At 56.0% G+C, this 16,369-nt stretch overlaps 1 protein-coding gene across 1 annotated transcript; it reads right to left on the bottom strand.

The window, feature by feature from the left end:
• Positions 1-51: 51 nt before the first annotated feature.
• PPP1R1A (protein phosphatase 1 regulatory inhibitor subunit 1A) lies at positions 52-8,222 on the bottom strand. Its single transcript, XM_029072956.2, has 7 exons — positions 8,000-8,222; positions 2,851-2,911; positions 1,990-2,027; positions 1,604-1,667; positions 1,140-1,334; positions 781-908; positions 52-192 (listed from the first exon to the last, which is right to left on the bottom strand). The coding sequence occupies exons 1-6, from the start codon at positions 8,081-8,083 to the stop codon at positions 781-783; spliced, it is 570 nt and encodes a 189-aa protein (XP_028928789.1). The 5' UTR covers positions 8,084-8,222; the 3' UTR covers positions 52-192.
• Between the last annotated feature and the right edge of the window lie 8,147 nt (positions 8,223-16,369).

Raw genomic sequence — 16,369 nt, forward strand, 5'->3', positions numbered from 1 at the left:
GGGGGCACCCCGGGTTCCCCTACAGGGGTTGGAACCGGATAAGAAGGAGGCTGCAGCCACCTACTCCAAATTTATCCTTTTTAAAAACCAGAATTTTTCCCTAAGTGAAGAAACAGCCAGGGAATGCCACTGGCCCCCTCCTCCCCACCCAGGCTCCGGCCGCGGGCAGCTCTGGACCCGTCTTTCTCGGACCTGCGGATAGAGAGAGATGGAAGCGGTCAGAGCGGGGTCATCGGGGGTCATTGCGTCAATGCCCAAGTCTCTGACCCCCATCCGAAGTTCCAACGAAGGAATCTGATATTCCCTGGTCTCCCCCCAACTCCCACTGCTGTGACGCCTGCATTCCTCCTGTAGGTTGACTTAGGAGCAGCCCGAGGTAGTGGATAGAGCATGGGCCTGGGAGTCAGAAGGTCATGGGTTCTAATCCCGATTCACCACTTGTCTGCTTTGTGACCTTGGGCAAGTGACTTCATTTCTCTGGGTTTCAGTTACCACATCTTTAAAATGGGGATTGAGACTGTGAGCCCCTTGTGGGACAGGAACTGTGTCCACCCCAATTTACTTGAATCCAGCCCAGGGCTTAGTACAGTGCCTGGTAAGCACTTAACAAATACTGTAATTATTATCATCCCTCCCGCTGCAGCACTGGTCATGTCCCTCTCTCTCTCTGCCCACTGTCCTCTCCCCTGAGGATGACCTTTTGGTCATCCTTCTGCCCTTAGCCTTCTCTTTACTAAGCCCAGTCACCCCTATGCCCTGCGCAGAGACCCGGCCCCGTACCTAGTGGGAGGCAGGACCCAGGCCCCCCGGGTCCCCCCTCGGTGGTATATACAGCGTCGGCGGCTCCATGGACGGTTCCGCCCGGCCGGCCTCTGGAGCCGTAAGGTCAGCAACTGGACCTTCTGGCCCTGTTGGGTGCCATGGGGAAAGGGGCGTAGAGAGAGACGGCAGCAGCGTGAGGCAAGGAGGAAGGAGAGAGGGAGGGGAAGGAGAGAAGGGCATGGGGCTGGAAAGGGGAGAGGGGCACAAAGAGGAGGTACCCCTTGTAGCCCTCCGCCCCCTCCCCTCTGTCGCTCAGCCCATCCGGCCCTTTCCGGCCCGTCCATCGCTCCCGAGCTGGGGCTTCGCGTTGCCCCCACCTCCGGCCGCCGTCCCGGGGGGGCTGAGCCTCGTCTCGGCGTCCGTGGAAGTGTCTTGGCCGGGGGGGTCGGGGACCACGGCCGCTGGATCCCACTGTTCCCGACTGCCTGGGTCCGTGGCTCCCCCTGCTGCCGCCCCCTCCTCTTGCTCATCCTGCTGCTGGCACAGGTGATGCTCGACCATCAGCTGCAGCTCTGGGGGGGGGGGGGGGTTACAGGGAGGGTGGGCTCCTCACCCACCCCGAGCCCGCGGCCCCTGGACCCACCCCGTCTCCCATTCCTGAGGTCCAAACAGAACTCCACCTCTCGCAGGCGGGGAAGGCAGTCCGGTCCCTTCTAGGAATCAAGAGACCGTCCTGTCCATCCCCCTGCCTCAGTGAAGGCCTCCCCTCACCAAAAGATGGGTCGACCGTGTGGGGGGGTGGCGGTGAGTGGGGGAAACGGGGAGTCCACGCATCACCGACCTTTCATGGTGGGCGTGGTCCGCGTGACCTTCTTCCGCTGCCGTGGGGACATTGTGAGAGTCGACTGGAAGGAGACGGAATTTGGGCCCCGAAGCTTCTCACGAACCCCAACCCTTCCCTCCCTCTCATTGCAGAGTGGAGCTGCGACGATGGGACGGTGGGCGGGTACATTTCCCCGACCACCCTAAATGATCCAGGAGTAGGGGGCGTAGAAGAGTCGGAGGTGAGCTCCTGGGAGGCAGTACTCGTGTCTACTGGATCTACTACACTCCCTAAGCGCTTAGAACAGTGCTTGGCACGCAATAGGTGCTCAGTAAATACTATACATTGAAAATGAGAAGAAGAGAAAAGGAGGAAAGGGGAGGACACAGTCTCCATCCGCTCACCTTGAGCAGGGGGTTGGCGACGCGGTCTTCATCGATTTCTGCGAAGGGGTGAGAAGGAGAGAGAGAGGGAGAGGGAGACTCAGGGCTTTCGCTTTCACAAGCCCCAATCCTGCCTCTCGGGCCTCCCAAGGCCCGGAGAAAATCCGGATTCAGATGTTCAGGTTAATCTTGTATGGTCGCCAGGGCAACGAGCTGGAAACCCCAGCGTCCCGAATCCCCCTCCCCATCTCGAGCGCCGTGGCTCTCTCGGGGCCAACGAGAGTGGGGGAGTGGGTTTGGGGAGCCGAGGGGAAGAATTGTGGAGGTGGGAGGGGGACTGAGCCAGCTTCCCTCCCCTACCCCCGCCTCTCCCCGCCCGCTCACTGCAGCTGCCACCGCCTCCCAAATGCCGAGAGCGTCTCTGTTGCCGGGGAAACTAACAGGTCGTTGCCAGGACAACCAGCTCTCGGTTGACCACCCCGGTCCTCCAGGGTCCCGAGTGAGGGCTCTCCCCATCCTTACCAGTATCCTGGAGCCCCGCTCTCTCCCGCCCCCCATCCCCCGCTCCCCACCACCCAGGAGATCAGAGCATCTTGACTCCCGCAAATGGAGAGAACCCCTCTCCTGCCTCCCGTTCCCCCCATCCCCAGTCCAGGCCCCTGGCCCTTTAAGGGCTTTCCTTGGGGGGGTAAGGTGCGTGATGGGGGGATTAGGGCCGTGAAGGACCCCCCCCCCCCAAGTATAGAGGAGGGAGATGGAATAAGAGGTGAGATTTTTAGCACTGGTGGTACTTGGAGATTCCTGGCCCAGGCCCAGGCGAAGGTCAGGGGGCTGGGGTAGAGGGGCGGGAAGAGGGCTGAGAAGACCCGGGGAGGGGCTCACCTGGAGACGAGGGGTCACTGGTCAGCACCAGGGTGGCTGGGGTCGGCCGGCGCCTACGGATCTGCAGTGTGGGGAGGGAAGGAGAGGGAGGGAGTGGCCGGCAACGACAGTACAAAGCAATGCCCTAAGCATGAGCCCCTTGGCCCGGTGACACTCAGGCACCCACGTTTCTTTGGGAATAGGGGTGGGGGTAGGGGGATCACGGCCGAGAATGGGGGTGCGGGAAAGGGAGCAGGCTGGCAGGCCCCACGGAGCTAACTGGACCAGTAGAGCCGATTTATGGTTTCTGTGGTCCACCCGACCTGGCCGGGGGGACTGTGAGCAAGGCAGGGTGTGTGTATGTCAGGGGGAGGAGTGTCCAAATCTAACAACTCGGAAAGAAGCGGGTACTTCTTGATCACCATCATAATTATTATTATTACTAAAGAAGCAGCTTGATCTAGTAGATAAAGTATGAACCTGGGAGTCAGTAGGTTATGGGTTTTAGTCCCAGCTGTGCCACATGTTTGCTGTGTGACCTTGGGTAAGTCATTTAACTTCTCTGTGCCTCAGATACCTCATCTGTAAAATGGGAATTATTATTATCATTAATAATAATATTGACATTTACTCTGAGCCCCATGTGGGACATGAACTGTGTCCAAACTGATTAGCTTGTATCTACCCCAGTGCTTAAAACAGCATCTGGCACATAGTAAGCACTCAACAAATACCACAATTATTTATTATTATTATATTTATTAATAATAATAATGATGGTATTTGTTAAGCACTTACTATGTGCCAAGCACTATTTTAAGCGCTGGGGTAAATACAAGGTAAGCAGGTTGCCCCATGTAGGGTTCACGGTCTTAATCCTACCAATTTTTTAATTATTATTATATTTAATTACAATAATAGTAATGGTATTTTTAAGCGCTTACTAGGTGCCAAGCACTGTTCTAAACTCTGGGGTAGATACAAGATAATTAGGTTGGACACAGTCCCTGTCCCACAAGGGACTCACAGTCTAAGAAGGAGAGACAGTTGGAAGCTCCTCTGTGACTCTCCCGGCCCCGTCACCCCAGCGGTGCTGGAAGTAACCCAGGGACACAAGAGTGAGGTCTCTCCCTTGCCCCCACCCCCACCTCACATGGAGACCACCCCTCACCTGGGCCTCTGAATGCGGCATCAGTCCACACAACCCGACCCAACCTTATCCTATGCAGCAGAACAGAGCACCTTCTATATTTACGACGCAGCTCCTCCCCCGCCCCATACCATCTGCACAGCTCCGTGCCCCACCCCGGCTACCAGCACAGTTAGCAGACATGATCCTTGCCTTCCAGGAGTTTACAGTTTAGTAGGGGAGACCGACACTAAAATAAATTACAGATGAAAGGAAGAGGGGGAAGGGGATACGAACATGATTATAATAATTGTGGTATTTGTAAAGTCTTTACTATGAGCCAAACACTGTACTAAGCGACATGAGTTAGTGTTTAAGTAATGGGCTATATTAGATATGGAAAGAAATACTTCAGCTATTTCCCCTTTCCTCCCTAGCTCTCAGTATTATTATTACATCTGGAATAATACAAACTAATCAGGTCGGAAACAGCCCCTGTCCCATATGGGGCTCACAGTCTATGTAGCAGGGAGAAAAGACATTGAATTTCTATTTTACGGATGAGGAAACTGAGAAAGAAAGAAGTTAAGGGACTTCCCCAAGGTCACCCAGAAGGTCGGTATTAGAATCCAGCTCCTTCGACTCCCACGAGCATGCTCTCTCTAGGAGGCCATACTGTTCTTCTATTGTTTCTTTCAGGCCCCATCTGATTTTATTCCAACTTTGACCCAGAGTTCCTCTTTTCGCCTGATGGTTTGTCTATTTCATCCTGGCCAAGGGATGTTCCTGGCCAAGGGATGTTGGCCTTAATGCCTTCATCTAGCCCTGTGGACAAGACAGGGAAGCTTCAGAATCGGGGCCACCAGACCCCCTCTATCACAGTCCCCTCCATCTCCAGAGCTCATCCCATTCATTCCCTGCCTCTGGAGGAGATCCATAGTCTCTTGGGGGGGTGGTGGGTGGGGAGGGGGAGTGTGTGTGTGTGTGTGTGTGTGTGTGTGGCGCGGGGGGAATCCTTCCTCCGCCCCCTGCTGGCCACAAAGTCCTCCTGCAGATCTAACCTACATCCTTCCTGCTGCAAGAGCTGTCCCAAGCCTTCTGGTCCTGGCTTCTGCCAGCCCATTTGGCCTCTGCCCCACCTACACCCTACCCCCACCTCCTACCTCCTACCCCTCCCTCTCCAGAGATATGAAATAAGTCAACTTCTCCTCCTTCCCGTCCAGGCTTGGCTACAAAACCTCTTCCGGACCCCAGGCTCAGCTCCCTCAATCCTCCTCCCGACCTTCGACCTGACCCCTCTCCGGCCCTGACCCCTGCTCTGAGTCGTCGCTGTCCAGCCCAGCTGCTGCCTTGATTGTAGTCCCTTCGATTTCTCTGGTCTCCCTCCCTGTCTCTGCCTGCAGATCGCTGACCCGAAAACTGGTGGCCCTTCCGGGGAGAGGGCTCAGGGCTAGGAAGAGCCTTGCTTAACGTGCATCATTTTCGGTAAAAAAAAATTAGACGCAAATCTTCCCAAGGGAACCGCAGTCCAGCCTCCTGCCACTGAACCTCCTGGAGAGGCAACGATGGGCGTGGCGATGGAGAGCTCCCGGTGCTTGACACGAACATGCAAATGACATGCAAATTGTCAGGCAAATTCACCCGTTAGTTTGGCTTCAGGAGTTCGACCACAGCGTGGACCTCATCAACCCTGGTGTTTGGCTTTAGTAATGACTACTCTCCTCTTAATTGCATTCATGTTCATGAAGTAGCCGACTGGCGGCCACCATCCCCACTCTAGCACATGCACCCTGCAGCTCCCCTTTGTCTGAGTCCTGGGCAAGCGGCATCGCCTTCGAGCTGTTGATAAAGTTTGGGTTGTAAAAGTATGCCGAAGGGCCTCCTGGGAAACGTAGTTCTCCAGCCTCCAACCTCACTTCTTCATTCCCTTTCCCCGAGATCAGGGTACCCAAGAAAGGTTTGGGTCACTCCAGCTCCCAAGCGATCAGGGGCAGGTAGCGGAGGTTGGGAGGACAGGCAAAAGGAGTTGGTATTTTTCAGCCTGGAGAAGCGAAGGCTGAGAGAGGGAGGAAAACTGATCAGGTTTCTATGAAGGGTCATTCCCCGGGCAACGGAGACGGGTTGCTTTCCGATACCTTTAGAGAACTTGCTCCAGGGCCCCTGCAGCAAGATGAACTACTATTAGATTCTGGATTGGGCAGGGGTGAGACACTTCCGCAGGAGTGGGGAGAGTGGGTGGTAGAAGGGTGCGGAGAGTGTCATGGCAAGAAGGCCGAGGGTGAGATGGGGAAAGGGGAATGGGGAGGGAGGCCGGGGGCAACTCTTCATTCGAGGACCTTTCCCCGGGCGGAATGGCAGCACCATCTGTCTGACACAACCGCTCAAGGGTGTTGGGATGCGGGGTATGCGTGTGTGCATGTACACGTGAGTGTGGGTCTGCTTGCGTGTCCCGCTGAAGGCCCATGTGATGGCATGTGTGGGTATTCAAGTGGGTGAATGTGTGTGCATGGGTGTGAGGGTATCTGCGTGTATATGTGTATCTGTGTGGGTGTGGGTGTGAGGGAGCAAGCAGGCTAGGGTATGATGTATGTGCATATGTCGGGGGGGATGTTGGTATAGTCAGGTTAGTGTATGTAGGATATAGTATGTCAGGGAGTACTTGAGCACAGACAGGTGATTGTGCGTATATTGGAATATGTTGCGGGGGGTGTCTGAGGTGATGTCAGGCCATCGTTAGGGAGTGATTCCCTCTTCTCCAAGTGCTTGGATAGTTCCTGCAGAAGCAGGGATTGAGGGCAGACCTAGGAAGGACTTTACGGTGGTTTGGCTGGGAAGTTGAGGCCCAGTTAGAGGACAAAGGGGAGAGGGAGCAAGGAAGAGGTCGGGCATCCCCTTGCAGCCGGGGTCCTCTGGTCCTCTGGTCCCGACTCCAAGGTCGGTATCTGGGTCACCCACCTTCCCTCACCCCTGCCTGCTGCCCTCCTGCCCCGACGAAATCAGAGCCTCGGTCCTCAGCCGGGCCCAGGGCTGGTCCTCCATTCCCCACTTTGCTCCTGCTTCCGTCCCCATCCTTCTGCCGAGAGGAAATTCAGGCGTGACCTCGGGACCTGATTCAGAGACCTCTGGAGGAGATGGGGAAGGGGCCGGGAGATGCCACACCCCGCGGGTCCCCGACCTCTGCCACTGTCAACCGACACCGCACCCTACCCGGGGGCTGGGGAGTGGAGGGAAGGGAGAGGGGGGCGGGACGTCTGTCCTTGGACTGGCAGGTTTCTCAGAGCTAAAAATAGCTCAGGGGCGGGGAGGGAGGGGACGGAGCCTGAAGCCCCTCACCCTCCCTCTCAGGAGGCTGAGGCACCCAGGAGACCCCCGTCTCCCGCCCAAACACTCTTCCAGAGGACCTCGACCCCTCCGGGGAGAGGCTTCTCGGAAGGACCCAGGAATCAGGACCTCGACCCCTCTCTCTCCGAGCTATCTCCTTCCCAACTGCCCCCGAATCCCCCCAACTGCAGCCGGGCCTCCGCCCCCATCCTCTCCTCCGCCCCACTCCCCAGATGGCCCTTTCGCAACGGGAACCCCCCTCCCCCGACACCAGCTCCGCTCCTGCCTGCCCTAAGACACCCTCCCCCCGCCCTCGACCCGCAGCCCCGATTTCACTGTAACCCCGAACCCACAGCTCGACAATGGCCGGGAAGGCGCAACGGCTGCTCCTCCCCTAGCCCTCCCCGGTCCCTCCATAGCTGGGGAAGGGGAGGGGGAAAAGGGGGGTATTGGGGAGATAATAATGTTGGTATTTGTTATGCGCTTACTATGTGCCAAGCACTGTTCTAAGCGCTGGGGATGGGTCCGGTGATGGGGGAGGTGAGGGCGGAGGTTGGGTTCTTTAGAAGCAGCGAGTTTGGGGCGGCGGTGACTCTCCTCTGGATGCGGAGGTGCCGGTCCCTGGGGTCCCCTTTCTGCCCCCCCAAGCCCCCTCCTTCCAGGTCCCGGCCTAGCCAGGGTGACCCCCTCCCACTCTCCCCGTCCCCTTCTCCCCCACACCTGCTCGGCCGCCTCGGGGTCCAGATGAGGCTCCAGGAGGGGGACGGTGAACTGGATGCGGCGGGGGCTGCCGTCCGGCTCCATGACTTGGGTGGGGGGGGGGCAGGGGGCGGTGGGACCCCTGGGTCCCTGAGGCCGAGCGTGCTGGGCCTGGCGGGGGGGAGGAGGGGGACACGGTCCCGGGGTTCTCACGGTTGCCGCCGCCTCTCCCGCTCGCGCTCCCCGTCTCCCCTTCTCCCTGCCCGCCCCTCCCGGCTCCAGCGCCGCCGCCTCGGCAGCTCCGATTGGCTCCGGCTCTCGGTTTTCCCCCCGCCCGGGAGGGTAGGGGTTAACCCCTCCGGCGCCAAACCCGGGACCCGCTGAGTTTGTCACCCTGGAGTTCCCAATCGGACCTGAGTTTTTGGTTTAATAGTCTTTACTAAGCTCTCACTTTGGCTCAGTGGAAAGAGCCCGGGCTTGGGAGTCAGAGGTCATGGGTTTGAATCCCAGCTCTGCTGCTTGTCAGCTGTGTGACTGTGGGCAAGTCACTTAACTTCTCTATCTGTAAAATGGGCATTAACTGTGAGCCTCACGTGGGACAACCTGATTACCCTGTATCTGCCCTAGCGCTTAGCACAGTGCTCTGCACATAGTAAGCGCTTAACAAATACCAACATCATCATTCTAAGCGCTTGGGGTAGATACATTCCAAGCGCTTAGTACAGTGGTCTGCCCATAGTAAGCGCTCAATAAATACGATTGAATGAATACAAGTTCATCAGGTTGAACATAGTTCCTGTCCCACCTGGGATTTACAGTATATGTAGAAAGGAGTAGGATTGAATCTCCATTCTACAGATGAGGAAACTAAGGCACAGAGAATGACGCTACTGATGTCTACTTGTTTTGTTTTGTTGCCTATTTCCCCCCTTCTAGATTGTGAGCCCATTGTTGGGAAGGGATTGTCTCTATTTGTTGCTGAATTGTATTTTCCAAGCACTTAGTACAGTGCTGTGCACACAGTAAGCACTCAATAAATACGATTGAATGAATAACAATAATAATTATAGTAGGGCTGATTGAGTGCTTATTATGTGCCAAACACTGTTCTAAGCTCTGGAGTAGATTCAAATTAATCGGGTGGGACACAGTTCCTGTCTCGCATGAGGCTCACACTCTTAATCCCCATTTTACAGATGAGGTAACTGAGACCCAGAGAAGTTAAGTGACTTGCCCAAGGTCACAAAGCAGATAGGTGGTGGAGCCAGGATTAGAATCTAGGTCCTTCTGACTCCCAGCCCCGTGCTCTAACCACTAAGCCAAGCTGCTTCAGAGAAGTGATGTGACTTTCCCAAGATCACTCAGCAAGCAATTGGCAGAGTTGGGATTAGAATCCAGGTCCTTTGACTCCCAGGCCTGTACTCTTTCCACTAGGCCACACTGAGGCTGCCGCTTCGCCCTGCCTCTTTCCGCCTGGGGACCGGACTGTAAGCTCATCTTGGGCAGGGAATGTGTCAGTTTATTGTTCTACTGTATGCTTCCAAGCTCTTAGTACAGTATTCTGCACACTGTAAGTGCTCAGTAAATACGATTGACTGAATGGGTGCGGGGAGGCCGAGAGACCTGGGGGCCCGGTTCGCCTGATGTGGGCCGGAGCTGGGGGTCGGGGGTTTTCGTGGGTTATAAAGGTTTCTTTCCCGAGAGCCGGGTCCCTCCTATTCTCTCGCTTCACCGGATCGAAGACAACAAGCAGGGGTTTCTCCTGCAGCAGGAGGGATTCAGTTGAGACATCAGGAAGCACTTCCTGGCATCCCGAGGAAGTGGGGAGAGGAGAGGAGGTGGGGGCAGGAGTGCGCGGAGGGAGCCTCTCGGGGAGTCTTCTTTCCTGGAATTTCCCCTCATAGATCCCCCTCCTCCCCCCCGCCGTTCCCATTCCTGGAGCTGGAGGTGAGGAGGCAGGGGAATGGCCTTGTTGGGGCCGGTGGGGCACGGTGGTGGGGGTGGGGGTGGGGTGAGCATTTCTGAGGGAACGACCCATCCTATGCGGATAAAAGCAGACATGGTGGGGGTGGGACGGACAGACGGACGGTCAGCCCGATGGGGTCGGGGGGCCAAGCGGGAGGGAGAGACTCGGGTCGCCAGGGCGGCTGCGGCGTTGCGAAACGGGACTGCCATGTCGAGCCCGCGGCTGAATTATGGGGTCTGGAAAGTGGGTGAGAGGGCAGAGGGCAGGGAGCCAGGCGGGGGCGAAGGCCAAATTCTCCCCCTTCAGGCCTCTCCCCAACCCCTGGACCAGGCCGGCCCGGCCCGACTTGGGTAGAGACAGAGGTGGAGGACCACTGGGGGAGGGAGATTCGCGGACTGGGGGAGAGGGAAAGGAGTGGCTAGGATCTGGACAAAAGTCCCTAGGGCAGGGAATGGGCCGCGAGGGGCTGAGGGATGAGAAAGGGGCAGCGGGAGCAGGAGGAAGTCAGGGCTTGAGCGGGAATAGGAGGAGGGGTCAAGGACAGGTCCCATGGAAGAGGTTGGGGTGGAGGCAGGGGGTGTTGGGAAGATCAAAGGCCGGAAAGAAAGCAATAGGGATTTGGGGGGAAGGGATTAGGGGCTGGAGTGCAAAGGTTAAGGGGATTGAGAGTGGGACAGAGGCTTTGGGGAGAAGGGTAGGGGTGTTGAGGGGTCGGAGGTGGGGAGGGGCGAGGGGAGGGATGTTAGGGGAGATGAGGGGCCGGAGGGAAAGAGGTAGAAAGATTTGGGGGGCGGTCAGAGGGCTGCGGGCGATGATTGAGGTGTTGGGGGAGTCGGATACTGGGGGCGAAGAGGGGCGGGGGCAGGGGCTGTGATCGGAGGGAAGCACTCCATGTCCACCTCCTTCCTAGATTTCCCACCTCAGCCTTTCCCTATGCCGGGATTCCAGTTCCCTCCGCCTCCCCAGCCCCCCGCCGGGCCTCTGTAAATAGCCTGGTTCCCTCCTCCTTCCCTTTCGCCTGCCCTCTTCCCTTCCTTACCCCCACCCTTCCTCTCGCATTACACATACCGGCAGGGTGTCAACTGCGCCTCGCCAGCCCGTCTCGAAAGAGCCTCAGCCCCCACCCCCAGCCGACAGACCGCGGGGGGAGCATGGGTGTCAAGATCGCTGCTGCCCCCGCCCCTCCCTCCTCTTCCCACTTAGCTCCTTAATTAGCGTAGTCGGGTGACTCATTTGCGTACTTATTTGCATATCAATCAATCAGTTAATGGTATTTATTGAGTGCTTACTATACGTCGAACACTGTAGTAAATACTTGGGAGAGTACAACAGAATTATCAGCATGTTCCCTACCCATAACGAGTTTATAGTCTAGAGAGGAAGATATCATTTACAAGATGACCCTCTCCCTTTCCTCCAGAACCCTCCCGCTCCTCCCCCGGACTAGGAAGTCTCCCTCCAACCTCTGTAATCTGAGTTTCACCTCGCCCTGCTCCATTGCAGCAGGAAGGATGGCAGCGAGACCTCGGTGTAGTTCCCACTGGGCCAGGCAATGGAAGGAGGGGAGGTGGGGTGAGGACAGAGGCCTCCTCTGCACCTCCAATTCTACCCTTCCTTCTGCCTTCCCTGGGTACCGAAAAATAATAATAAGACTTAGTAATAGCAGTAATAGTAGCACTATCATTTACTGATCACTGGCTGGGCGAAATAATATTAAACACTTTGGGAAAGTTCAACACAAGCAAGTGTTATGCTCCCTGCCCTCAAGATGCATCCACTCTAACAGGGCAGACAGGCATAAAAACATTTACCAGCAGAGCAGTCAAAATAAATCGCTGATGCAGACAGAGCTGGGGCATTCTGGGAGAGATGTGTACATGGCGTCGCTATGGATCAGAGGCAACTCGACAGCATAGACGAGACAAGACAGTTGAACAAGCATAAACAGTAAGCACTGAGCGTGAATAAAGATAGGTACTTAAGTGACTAAGGATGAGTTTATATGATTTGGGTTGCTGGGAGTTAATCCAGAGGGCCTTGAAGATGGGAGGTCTATACACTCCTTGAGAGCAGGGATTGGGCCTACTTATTCTGTTGTACCCTCCCAAGTGCAGAGTTCAGTGTGCTGCATGCAGTAAGTGCTCAACAAATATCACTGATTGATTGACTGATTTATGTTGGGAGGGAGGGACCTTCAGGCTGGTGGAACAGCAGGAATGAAGGGCAGACTGAGGCAGAAGAAGTGAGAGCAAGGTACAGATGGAAAGTTGCCTCGTCATCGTCATCATTAATATTGTTATTATTTTGGTTAAGTGCTTACTATGCCTCAAGTACTGCTGTAAGCACTGGAGTAAATACAAGTTAATCAGAAGGGATACATGGAGCTCACCTGGAGCTGACAGTCTAAGTAGGAAGGAGAACAGGCATTGAATCCCCATGTTACAAATGAGGCACAGAGAAGCTAAGTGACTTGCACAAGATCACACTGTAGGCAACTGGCAGAGCGGGAATTAGAAAAAAGGTCCTTTGACTTCCAGGCCAGGACTCTTTCCATTAGGCTATGCTACTTGGAAGGAGTGAAATGAGAGAACTGGGGAGAAGCAGGAGAAGAGAGCTAATCTATAAAGTGGGAATTAGAGATTTTCAGTTTTCAAACTTCCTTGGAGGACTTTTTTCTTGATGTGGAGGGACGTGGAGAACCAGGGAGGGTTTGGAAGAGAGGAGCAGATAGGAAAGATGAGGGAAAGATGGAAAGATGGAAAGCAGGCAGAGAGTTGGGGAGGGGGCTGGGGAAGGCCAAGCGTGGGGTTGATTTTAGGTCGGGGATTGCAGTGAGGACTGAACAAGCGTGTGTGTGTGTGTGTGTGTGTGTGTGTGTGTGTGTGTGTGTGTGTGTGTGTGTGTGTGTGTGTGTGTGTGTTTTCTTGGGCTGAGCCAGCAGCCACAGAGAGAAGCCCCCAACTTTCATTTCTCTCATCTCACCCCCAGAAGCTCCTCCCCACCCTGCTCCTGGGAAAACCAGCTGCAGTATTGATCCACATATATGCCACTTGTAGGTGGGCCCCTTCTCTTGCCCTACTCCTTTGCTGGATCCTCAGTTTATTGGAACCTTCCGCTCCGGCCTGCACCGGATGGGTTGGCCTTAGTGGGGAAAGGTCAGGGATGCAGCCGCTACACCGGACAGTACTGTACCCAGCTCATGAACCAGCTAAAAGCTACAAAGAGCAGATCTGCGGCCCTCTCTCTGGGCCTCGGCGGTGCCCACTTAGGGACAGAAGCCCTGGATTCTGAGTCCGAGGGTCTTGCAAGTGTGGATCCTGCAGCCTTGACTAGTGGATAGACAGTGCAAATTTTTTATGGTATTTATTAATCGCTTACTATGTCCCAGGCACACTGTACTAAACCCTAGGGTAAATAGAAGCTAATTAGATTGGACACAGTCCATGTCCCATATGAAGCTCAGACTCTTAATCCCCATTTTTACAGATGAGGTAACTGATGCACAGAGAAGTTAAGTGACTTGCCCAAGATCACACAGCAGATAAGGAGAGGAACTGGGATTGGAAACCAGGTCTTTCTGACTCCCAGACCTAGGCTCTCTCCTCCAGCCCACGCTGCTTCTCATAGTGATTAACACTGTGAGCCCCATATGGAGGATGGATTGGGTCCATCCAACCTGATTGTCATATCTACCTTAGCAGTTAGTACAATGCCTGGCACATAGTAAGCGTTTAGTAAATAACATCTAAAAAAAAAAAAAGGAGGCGGAACCTGGACAGAGAAGCTCGGGAGGATGAGATCGGGAGCCGCCTACAGGCCTGGTAATGGCCACGAGATGGCGCCAGAGCTTCGCCCTCTGCGGGAGAATCCCGCAAATACTACTTTCCCAACCTTGTCTGGGTCTGGGATTCTGGGGTCGCGATCCCCCAAAACACTTTCTGGCGGGGAGAAGCAGGGAGCTACTTTGGAGGTCTTCATAAAGGGGTAACCTAACGCCCTGGAGAAGTCTGGATCTCGGCTCCCTCTGCCCCTACCTTTTCCCTTCGGTCCCGTCTCAGCCCTAAACCAGTCCGGCTAGTTTGGCATGGCTGAGGCGCAGAAGGACAAATCGGTGGATTGGAGCTTGGAAAAAACCCCAATTCCTCCTATCGGCGAGCACCACACTCCTACACGGGGGCAGACCGAGAGAGGGATTGGGATTAGACCCCAGGATCCAGAAGGAGGGGCTGTGAGAAGAGGGATAAATCGCTTTACCTCCCAGTGGGGAGGGGAACCGCCCTTCAGAAGTCTTCCCTTCAGGAGCCCCAACTCAGAATTCAGTCCTCACTCGACCATCTCTTTTCTGAGCTGGTTGTCTGTCTCTCCTGAACCTCACCCGCAGTCCGGAGGAATGGAGCGAAGGAGGGCCTGAGGGAGGCAAGAGGTTGACCCCAAGGAGCGGGATCCAAGACAGAGGTACTGCTTCCTCAGGGCCCCGGAATGAGCTTCGAGGAGCCCTTAGACTTCTTTTCCCGGATCCCATAACCCGGTTCCTTCCGTCTTCCGCCAAATGAGCATCTCCAGGAAAGCAGCGGGGCGGGGCCGGGGCCGGGGCCGGGGAGAATGCAGGCTTTGTGTGAGAAACAATTGTTTCAGAACAAAGCCTCAACCCACACTCCAGCTCCTCGTTTCGGAGTCACCCTCAGGCACTTGAACCGGGGTGAGGAGGTGGGAAGACGCGGGGTGTATGTATGGGGGGAGGGGGCGGGGAGAAACGGGACATTACCCAAGAGGGGATGCAGGGAGAGAGGGGTTACCCCAGTCGTGGAGATGGAGGAAGGATTGACCTCGTCTTGAGTGCCGTCTCCTGACTCTGTGGCCGCTGGGCACCCAATCCGAGGGGGATACCTGGACCCCCTGCTCGCATCCGTCCACCTTTGCCCTTCCCCGGCCGGCGCCATCCATTCTCCTCCTTCGGTGCCCCCAGGGGAGCTGGGAAAGGGAGTCCGGCCTCGGGACTGGGGAGCTAACGGCCTCCCGGGCCTCCTGTCTGAGGAGCACCGGGCAGCTTTCTGCAGCGCGTGGAACCGTCCGTGAAGGAACCAAGCATGTCCTCTGGAGCTGGGCCGAGTGTCCGCACCGAGGACGGCTGCTCTCCCCTCCAGTCCCCTCCCCCTGCTCCCCTTTCACCGCTGTGTAGACACAAGACCAGAATCAAGTCAGCGGGACCATCCGGGGCCTGTGCCACCTGAGTTCCGTCTCCCCAGGCTCCCCAGGCCGCAGGGAGGACCCGTGGGCTTGTGTCCTTCTGGACCCTCCGTCCCCACCGCCAGGGAGAGGTTTTCCCTCCACTCTCCTGACTCTCCCCCGTGACACCATCCCGACCTCCTGTCAGCCCGTTTTTCCACCCACATTCAGATCAGAGACTGTGGGGTGACTGGGATCGTGAAGGAATAATAGTATTTGTTAAACCTACTTTCCCAGCACTGTGCTAAGGGCTGGGGTGGATACAAGCAAATCGGGTTGGACACAGTCCCTGTTCCACAAGGGGCTCACAGTCTTAATCTTCGTTTTACACATGAGGTAACTGAGGCACAAAGAAGTGAAAGGACCTGCCCAAGATCACACAGTAGACAAACGGTTGAGTCGGGATTAGAACCCAGGTCCCTCTGACTCCCCAAACCGAACTCTATCCACTAGGCCACGCTGCTTCTCGACTCCTCCCATTCCCCCTCCTCTAATCGTCCCCCACTTCCACCACCACCCGTGCCCTCGCCCTTGCTTTCACCCCCACGGCTGCCCCGAGCCCAAGTCCACCCCCGCCCGTGCCCCGACATAGCCACGCCCCCACCGTTGCCCTGGGGACAGCTGCGGGCCTCGGATATGTCCGGGGGCTCTCCTCCACCCCAAGCCCCGGAGCTCTGCTGTTCTCGAAACCAGACTTCGGAGAAGGGGGATTTCCTGGAACTTGGGGGTCTGCCATTGTCCGGGCAGATACGGATCGGGGAAGGCAGGGTTCGAGAGCGCAACGTGGTGACGTGACTGGGGCATACTCCATCCCCTATTCTGAAGTGTCCGTAGCTTCCAACTGGCTCCGACGTCTTTATAAACCCTCTGACAACTGGGTGCCCAGATCAACTTCTTCCATTTTTATTTTGACTAGGACCCACAGGCTCTTCCTGGGACTCCACAAACTACATACATGAAGCTCCTCTTCCCTCTGGTCCTGCTCAGCCTGGCCTGCCTGTCCATCTCAGTCTCTGCCCGTGAGTCTGGAAGCCCCGTCCCACCAGATTGCAGGAGTGGGGGAGGAGAAAGGTGCCATTTACAGCAAGAGGGATTACAGTTAGATTTAAAGAAGGCCTTACCCAGTCATCTACTCTGCTAGAGACAGTTAAGGACTTTGACCCTGGGAATCTTTAAGGACAAAGCTGTCCTGAAGGCAG

The sequence above is a fragment of the Ornithorhynchus anatinus genome, chromosome 10, assembly GCF_004115215.2.
Source record: "Ornithorhynchus anatinus isolate Pmale09 chromosome 10, mOrnAna1.pri.v4, whole genome shotgun sequence".
NCBI lineage: Eukaryota > Metazoa > Chordata > Mammalia > Monotremata > Ornithorhynchidae > Ornithorhynchus > Ornithorhynchus anatinus.

What these genes read in the sequence shown, in the direction of transcription:
- PPP1R1A (XM_029072956.2), bottom strand. Translation starts at nt 8,083, where the DNA reads ATGGAGCCGGACGGCAGCCCCCGCCGCATCCAGTTCACCGTCCCCCTC. An exon ending in TCGCCAACCCCCTGCTCAAG is followed by an intron (nt 1,668 to 1,989) that starts GTGAGCGGATGG and finishes GTCTCCTTCCAG; the next exon opens with TCGACTCTCACAATGTCCCC. An exon ending in GACCACGCCCACCATGAAAG is followed by an intron (nt 1,335 to 1,603) that starts GTCGGTGATGCG and finishes CCCCCCCCCCAG; the next exon opens with AGCTGCAGCTGATGGTCGAG.